At 36.5% G+C, this 9,171-nt stretch overlaps 1 protein-coding gene across 1 annotated transcript; it reads right to left on the bottom strand.

Moving 5' to 3' along the window:
• Window positions 1-332: 332 nt before the first annotated feature.
• On the bottom strand, window positions 333-8,713 carry EPYC (epiphycan). The gene is made up of 6 exons (XM_008946572.1): window positions 8,573-8,713; window positions 7,979-8,132; window positions 5,596-5,754; window positions 3,929-4,131; window positions 2,347-2,442; window positions 333-512 (listed from the first exon to the last, which is right to left on the bottom strand). Exons 1-6 carry the CDS (start codon window positions 8,711-8,713, stop codon window positions 342-344), a joined length of 924 nt encoding a protein of 307 aa, XP_008944820.1. The 3' UTR covers window positions 333-341.
• Window positions 8,714-9,171: the final 458 nt, after the last annotated feature.

The raw sequence follows: 9,171 nt of genomic DNA, 5'->3' as shown, positions 1-9,171 counted from the left end.
TAGATTTTAACATAAAATTATTCAACTTTTGAATTCATACATTAGATCTGAATAATTCAGGATAAAATCTTGCATTTACATTGATCTTTTATTGCGTTCAGTATGGTTTTTGTAGTAAAATATTTTTAATATTGCTATACAAGTTACAGTTCAGTAGATAATGGTGTTTTTATCATATCGTATTATTCTTTCTATCTCAGTAATCAATTTCATTATTAATAGAAACATTTCCCAAATTAATGAGATTGTAATAAAATGCATCTTGCTCAGTGTAGCAATGATTTAATAATTTCTCTTTAAAGATTCTTACAGCATATGACATTTTTGGCTTCTGTGAAAGCTTAGATGAGGTTACCAACTGGCAAACGGGGTAGACACATGTATGCATATGGTGTTTTACTCAGATTGATGGGATTACCATCCAGTCTGATGTCTTCAAGAGCTCTACGTACATAAGTAAAATCATTCATTTTGCAGAAGGTGTCTTCATGCATCTCTTGAATGTTGTTGTTCTAAAAAAAAAGCCAAAAAATCTATCAGAATAATTATCTGAAAGTCATTTTTTACTTTGAAGAACAATTTCAGCTTGATACACCTCGGCCTGCAAAGACACAATTCTACAACTTCATATGAGACAATTTTCTTTCCCCCAGGCCCTCTCACCCTAGCTTAACCGACATCTTATATGTACAGGGAAAATGGAATGTTTTAGGATTTATTAATTTGATTTAAATTCATCCTATAGACATTATCTTCACTGAGTTTTTTTTCTTGAAGTAAACTATTTTCAACAATGAATTGCTAGTGTACAACATTGTCTGGAAATTGAGACTAAAAAGGTCATATTCGAAAATGAGGACTGTCTGAAAATTCTTTCCTTCTCCATTCATTTGCTAGTCAGAAATTGGTGTGGAAAAAGCCCAGCTCATTAGTTTTGGTCTGGAGCATTTAGCACAGAATTTACAGGCATGGGCAGGTGAGAAAAATAGCCAGGTAGCAGGCAGAGTATTTATATAGATTTACTTATTGAAAGATAGATGTCAAATTGTACATGGTATGCCAGGTTATTTATTCAAAGATTTTTTTTTCTATACTGTATAATAAATAAAACCATCTTCTGATAATCATAACTGGGCATTGGTAGAAGAGGAGTGAAGTGCTGGGGTTTAAATCCCCAGCCCTGAATATGGATGGGGTTCACAACCAGAAAGGAAAGACCTTCCTGATTGGTTTTCACCCAGAGTCTGGACAACCTTGGGTGTGAACCAGTTAGGAGATCACCACCAGGTGCCCCCTGCCTTCAGCATTAACATCAGGTGTCCCTCCTCTAGGTTAACAGCATAAAGGCTGGCTCTGTCTGTAGTGAGTGTATGATTTCCAGTTGCTGGAAGGGTTTCCCAGCTGCCTCCTGTAGGCAGAGGCCCCAGTGGTGGCTGGGAGCAGAGGAAGGAATATATCTATAATAATGGCATCATTCTATGGTCATAGCCACACAATTGGAATAAGTCTGGTCCCCTAGGTCCTTCACTGATTTGCTCCTGTCTCCACTGTTTCTTGCACTGTGAGAGAGTGTATAAATCTTTTCATTCCTCCAGTTGTTGGCTATCTCAGATCCCTCATATATGGTTTAAAACTGTATGGACTGATCTGGCTTATGTGCTGTCTGTCAATGATAATATCCTTCCTATTGGGATGTGCAGTCAGCAAAAAGAGGAGATGAAGGGACAGAAGCAGAGATGAAAAATATGAAAAGTAAGAATTCAGAGGAAGAAAAAAAAAGGTTTAGGTAAAAATTAATATATAATTAAAAGAAAGGGTTACAGAAAAATGGTGGATGGAATGTTCCAACATAGTCAAAAGGAAAAGTTTGGCTGAAAAATTTTTATCAACTTGGAATGACCTTTATTAAAAGAATGAAATGCAGTGGGTATTGATACAATGAATATGTAAAGAAACTTTCCTTGGGTATCTAAAAGTATTCCTGTTGGAAGACCTGTATAAGCAGTATGAGGGATTTCTGTTTTTTGAATCTCTTGGCTAATTTTGGTCTTGAGAGCTGTGAACCCGACTTTAATCAGTGCTAACAATAAATGTAGAGCTTTATGTTTGAAAAATATTGTATTATAAACTCTAACAATCAGTGCTTAGCTGAGCTAAATTTTACTTCTGAATTTCAAATGCTGCATTTGCTAGTTAATTGTGTGTTTCCAATAGTTTATTTAGTCAGGTAAGTACACTTTTGGATAAACAGAAGAAACAAACAAACAAACAAGAGCATAGTTAGCCTTTTCCTTTTTTACTTACTGTTTGAACATGACATATACAGGCATTACTTTTGTAGCCTACCTGAAGATGAAGAGCTTGGAGGCTTTCAGGGAGTGGCAATGGAATGTGATCCAAGTTATTGTCAGTAATGTAGAGATGCTGCAGTTCATGCAGATCCTAGAGGATGAAGGAAAGAGGTAGGGGAAAAATAATAGCAATTTTTTAAAAACTGTAGCAAGTAAATTTTAAATCTATACCTTCAGTGAGCACTACTGGATACTAATACATTTTGTTTCAGCATGATATGGTTGAAAAGACCAAAACTGAAAGATAGTGATGAGCTTTCATTTGCACAAGCTGAGAGGTGTTGCTGTTAAAGATTGGTGTCTGTATTAAAATGAAGGAATAAAAAAAGTTATTTGAATTGTCTAGAGACATACCAATTGGAAATGTAATTTCAATGCTGTTGTTCAAAAGTGCCTCTCCATTATGCAGAAAGCTCCCTATTCTGTTTTCTTGCATTTGTGACAAGCTTACTCAATTTAACAGAATTGTCTTGGCATTGAAGCAAATTATAACTACATAAGAAATGTCTAAGCTAAAAATAAATTTCTCATCCTGTTTGGAAACGTAGTTCATTTTCTCCCTTGACTTAGTGGAAGAAGGAGCTTCATATGGTAGTTATTACAATAGTAAGATATAAACTGGGCTAGATCAATAAGGCTCAGCAGAATACTCTCATTTTGCCCCCTTTTTACAGACAGAAGCTATGATGGTACCTAAATACTACTATGCTTGCAGTGTCCTAGTTTAATTCTTACTAACAGAACTCAAAGATATCAGGGAGAAGGTTCCTGGCACATATGGAAGATAAAGTCTGAAACTCCTTCATAACTAAAATCAGGAGACCTCAGAAGAAAAGAGTGATAGGTCAGAGTCTCAGTTTGGATGACTGATTTTTGCCCATTATTCCTATTCCCAACACCTGACTCATGTTGGGCTAGGAGAAAATACCTGATTCTGTACCTCCTGTGGGTTGCTTCATTAAGAACCTGTCTTCTAAAGGAGGAATTCAGTGATGACTGGTTACAGCTACCTTCTTCGATGTAGTTGAACATTGAAGGGCATATAAGCCAGGTCTAACATATAAAGCTAGCCTATATTCTATAATGACTTCAGATTTCACGTGCAATTAGGAGCATACATGGCTGCTTTCCCCCACCAAAATTCTCAAGGAAGGATGATCATTCAGAAGTTCTGATTTCCTTGCTTTTGAGCGTGGAAAGAAGGCATATACATTTAATGAAGATTCTAGCACATTCCCATGTACCCATGTGACAGAGTAAGTTTGAAGCAGCAGCATTCATAGTTTTGGCCTTCCATTTTGCCTACCTGAACATCAAGCAGCTTTCCAGAGTCTTTTTAGTCATGTGAGTAGTTGGTTCATAGATACAATGATAGATCACACAATCTTGTGTAGCTCTTTGTAAAGAATAAAAAGGGGTTCTTGTGTCCAGCTGATGGTGCTCATATCTTTATGCAGCAGCCAGCACAGTCATGGTGACTATAATTTTAACTGCTGTAGGAGGACACCTGGGCTGCTCTTCTCACTGCATCCTTTGGAGTGAGGAAGAAAACATTTTCCCACCAAACCCAGACTTACTTTAAATGCCTCACTACGTATTCCTTTGTGACCAAGCCTGTTCTTACTAACATCGACGAATGTTAAAGTGGATGGTAACTCAGGGAGTTGACTTATCCTGTTGTCGAGAAGCACCAGCTCCTCAAGTTGGGGCAGTTTACGGAAGGCATCTTCATGGATCTCTGATATCAAATTTGCAGTCAAATCAATCCTCTTTAAATTGTCTGGCAGAGAAATAAGATACAACAAGCATGTAAAAATGTATTTACTGGAGGTGTTAAAAAAAGAAAAAGGCAAATGAGTTATTTAAATTACAGGTCAAGTGTCTTGAATGAGAGCCATTCTTGACCCACTACATGACTGCTTTCTCTCTCTCTATATATATATAACTTGAAGAGTTTTTGTAAGGAAGAGGACCAATATCTCCTTTCCATCTGGTTTAGAACTGCTATTATAATTCTTCATACATCTTTCAGTGAAAGATTTTTAAATTAGTAGCTTTAAAATGTCGGTGTTCTGGGAATCTTTTAAATGGTTATCTTTCAGAAAACTAACATTTAAAGGGAGATAAATGTTCTTTACCACCTTGTTCCACATTTCTTTATTTTAAATATTTCCCTATGATCTAGTGACTTTTTTGTAAAATAAAATAAAACACTTTTTCCAATCAAAAAAAGATAACAAAACACTTCTGGCAAAAGAGAACAATGTCTAAATATCAGTGCATTAATATTAATTCATTTTAATTGCATTATTCTGTGGCTTATTTCTGTTTTCTACTCAGTGTTTTTCATGGTTATTTTATTTTATGCTAGTGGTATATTTGGCCTAAATTAATTTTTGCTCTTGTTCTTCTTTCCCCCTGGTTTTTTTTTTATATGCCAATTGTGTTCCTTCCCAACCTTCATCTTGGTTGGAGCAAGCCAAACCCTTATACTTTTCTTTCATAAAAGGATCTTTGCTTTCCCCTGAATTGTTGTAGTAGCTTTTTTCTGGCACTGATTCCACACTTCTCATCATGAAATCAATAAACATTAGTTACCCAAGGTTAGATCTAAAACAAAACGCCAAAGAATGTAGCTTGATAGTCAAGCTGTTGAGTGTGTAAGAGTCCCTACCCTAAACAGGGTAGGCTTAATAGTTCCAGAAAAATCAGGTATCTTTAAGAATCTCAAGTAGGAAATGTGAAAATATAAGCTCCCTAAATCATCAGTTTGGGCCAGTTTTAGGTCACAGATGGTTTTGGATTAGCAGTTTTCATTTATTGAAGATTTTCTTAGATAATGCTGGAATAAACCAATTAACATATACTTTAAAGGTAAAATCCATTTCACACATTTATTTCACAGATATTTCAAAGTATATCTACCTACCAACTTGTCTTGTTTAGGAAAAAAATACTTTCTAATATACTATATATATTCCATGAGGTTTGGGATACTTCCTACCTTTCTAAAGCTGAGTACAAGTAACAGCAAAAAGATAGAAGTTGTTATTTCTAATATTTCAAAAAATTGACAGAGATATGCATTTGAAGGATTTCTGTTTATGATCATTAGTAGCAAACCACTTTTCCATATGTGCATTTGTGTGTACATCATCAACCACTACATAAAATGAATCACTGTCTTACATTAGTATGAACCAGAAATTAACAGAAATTAAAGCTACAATACTACTATCCATACTTAAGTTAGCAAAGTCATTTCTTTTGATCTTCCTGATTCTGTTGTAGCGTGAGTAGAAATATGTGGTTTTCTTAGGCAATGGTGGAACAGCATCAAGCTCATGATCATCACAGTAGACTGTGGTCCCTAGGCATGCACACAAAAGGCAAGTGGGAAAACCTGTCAACAAAGATAAAATAAAACTGTTACAAAAAAAACCAACAAAACAACAAAACCAAGAATGATATGCAACTTACTACAAAGAAATGCTCACTTAAGGACATAAGGATAAGATTTTGTCAACAATGAAGTTCACTCCCATTCTGTTTTAATATCATCATATAATTGCAACATGAAAGTGATTAAATTCTGCTTAGAACTACTTCTCCTTTTTTTTTTTTCCTTCCTATGCCTATTAGAATATCATTTAACTTGTTCTGATGCAGTGTTTCTGACTATAGCAGTAGAATATTAGGTGACAGCAGCCAACCAAAGATCAAACCAAAGTTCCTCTAAATTGGCAAGTGTGCACCTCACCTAGATGGAGAATGACACCTGATGACTGAAACCTGTTATGATTTCTGAAGTTTCATTATGCAAATAGTACTCCTGAATAAATTGTAAGGAAATCAGTACTTTCTTACAGAGCTATGGAGGAGAACCTCCATTTCCTTTGCATGTTGTTTCATTGCATTTTCTGATTCAGAAATTCAACATAGTGAAAAATTTATCACTCTGAGTTAAGGTAACTTGGAAACCATGTTAACAAAACATTTAGTTACTACCAGAAGTTCATGACAGTGAAGAGTTAAACCATTTCATGTCATAAAACATAAAAGTACATGAATAGCATGAATTCAGAAGTTTTTTTTTTTTTTTGATGGCACCATTCAAATTTGGTGAGAATTGTGATGCTGACTGGCTTGTCTGTATGTCACTTTCAGTAGGAAAAGTTGTTAGATGTTATGTGTGTTGAATTTTTGATACATCTGTTCTTTGATTATAGATATAAATCAGCATATCTCTTTCTCAGCTTTTTATCCCACAGAAATGCTTTTCTGTTTCTTTTTTTCCTTCTTGTTGCAGATAACTAGTGTTTTGTTCTGGTTATTTTCTAGAATAGCAGCATAATTAATGGATATGAAAATGTTTTTCTTGCAGATGGGTTTTTTCTCCAGATCAGTTTTGGATACATGAAAGATTTGACTTCTTAATCTGTGTCAGTTACCAACAGGCAGCAGTAACAAACTGAAAGGCCGTCTATAATATGTGGTGATTTTTCAGGCAACTTTAAAAAATCAATGACCAGAATACTTTTCTATTTGAGAATCTCTACTTGAGCATCCAGGAAAAATGTTTCTGTAGAGATAAGGCTATTTTTATATTTTCCCTAACTTCCTCCACAAGACAGTTTGAGTTGGCTACAGGAAGTAAGCCTGACAGGGGAAAAATAAATTGTCACACCTTGAACCATTCCAGTAAATCTAGGCCTAATGAATGTAGAGTATTGCAACATACTATAGGAAGAGAGTTTCCCCTTCTGTCCTATTTTTAATCTTGGAGGAATAGTATTTGTCAGCTATGACTGGTGTAGGCTGGAAAAGAGGATTCTAAAAGATGTCAACAAGAAAAATTAACTTGGCTTCATGTTCTTGAGCTTCGTAGTCCTCTATCTGGTACCAAGCCAAGAACAGCAACAACATCTGACAAGAAAATATGTTGCTGAAAAAAAAGACAAAAAAAATACCTGATTTGATATGTCACAGCCTTGAGCCTCCCATGTATACCATTACTTGATGCAAAACATTAGTTGTTTTGCATTCAGTGCTCAAATACGTTGACAAATACAAAATTTCTAATATGTAATATTTAAGATGTATGTGAAATATTTTGTAACATTCTGCAGCTTTTAAAATTGAAGGAAATTGTGTGGGGTTTTTTACAGAACTCTCCTGGGAAATTCTCATTTCCATTTTTATGTTAGTGTACTTTTTTTTTTTTTTTCACCTGGTAAAGGTTCACTAGTAATAAATATAAATACAAGACTGGGAATGATTAATGTCTGGTCATTGAACACACCATATTGGAAGCATAAACTTACATACCTAAATATAAGATTAAAATAAAGATAGCTGGTAATAATATTGAAATTTAAGTTAAAAACTTTAGTTGAAAAAAATTTTCATTGGTGCATAGTTATTTTCATAGTGAAATAGTATGGAAACATTTTGAGTAGGCACGTATCTGACTTCAGAGCATTTGAGAGATATTATATCTCTTTTCAGTAAGAGAGAGACAGAAATTATATACTTCCTTTTCTGTAAGAAAAGTAGACATTCACATGCAAGCAAAGTGGGCTCACTCAAAAGCAAAGGTACACATGCAAAGCTCTTTTTCTGCTCACCATCTTGAGTTTGGGGTCCAAGAACTCCAGAGCCCTGTGCTGAAGACCCATCAACTAATTTTGGTGTTGATGCTTCCTCCTCAGGTTCTTCTGTCAATGGTGCAGAAGAGTAGCTCTCTTGGATTATAGAAGGTAGTGCTGTCCCAATCTCTGTCTAGGTAAAAATAAGAGGGAACAGGAAGTGTTACTATTCACTTCAACTGTTCCTCTTCCAGTTATTCATATTCCTACTAGAGGTCGCATATGTTCTGAGGTTTTGGGCTTGACCTACATTCATTCAGAACCTATAATGAATTCTGATGCTCATAAAATCATAGAATGGGTTGGGTTGGGTTGGGTACGGTTGAGTTGGAAGAGACCTTAAAGGTGATCTAGTTCCAACCCACCTGCCATGGGCAGGGGCACCTCCCACTATACCAAGTTGTGCAAGCCCATATCATACTGGTCTTCTAGTGTTAGAGCATCCACAGCTTCCCTTGGCAACCTCTTCCAGTGACTCACCAGCCTTATACTGAAGAACTTCTTCCTTACATCTAATCTAAATCTACCCTCTTGCGGTTTGAACCCATTATGCCTCATCCTATCACAACAAACCCTTGTAAAAAGTTCCTCCCCAGCTTTCTTGTAGGCCTCTTTAAGATGCTGGAACGCCTTGGTGAGGTCTCCCCAGAGCCTTTTGTCCTCCAGGCTTAACCCCAACCGTCTCAGCCTGTCCTTGCAGGAGGGTTGTTCCATCCTACTGATGATCTTCGTGGCCCTCCTCTGGACCTGCTCCGACAGGTCCATGTCTTTCTTGTACTGAGTGCTCCAAAGCTGGACACATTACTCCAGGTGGTGTCTCACAAGAGTGGAGCAGAGAGGGAGAATCTCCTCCCTCGACCTGCTGGCCACATTTCTTTTGATTTAGCCCAGGATATGGTTGGCCTTCTGGACTGTACTCGCACATTGTTGACTCATGTTGAGTTTTTCATCAACCAGCACTCCCAAGCCTTGCTTCTCAGGACTAGTCTCAATCCATACTCAGCCTAGCCTGTATTTGTGATTGGGATTTCCCCAATCCAGGTGCAGGACCCTGCACTTGGCCTTGTAGAACTCCATAAAGTTGGCATGGGCCCACTTCTGAAGCATGTCAAGGTCCTTCTGGATGACATCTCTTCACTCCACTGTGTCAACTGCACCACTACAGCTTGGCA

Source organism: Merops nubicus, unplaced genomic scaffold, assembly GCF_000691845.1.
Source record: "Merops nubicus isolate BGI_N331 unplaced genomic scaffold, ASM69184v1 scaffold25778, whole genome shotgun sequence".
Lineage (NCBI taxonomy): Eukaryota > Metazoa > Chordata > Aves > Coraciiformes > Meropidae > Merops > Merops nubicus.
The sequence above is the reverse complement of the archived record's forward strand: the minus strand, read 5'-3'. Positions and strand labels throughout refer to the sequence as shown.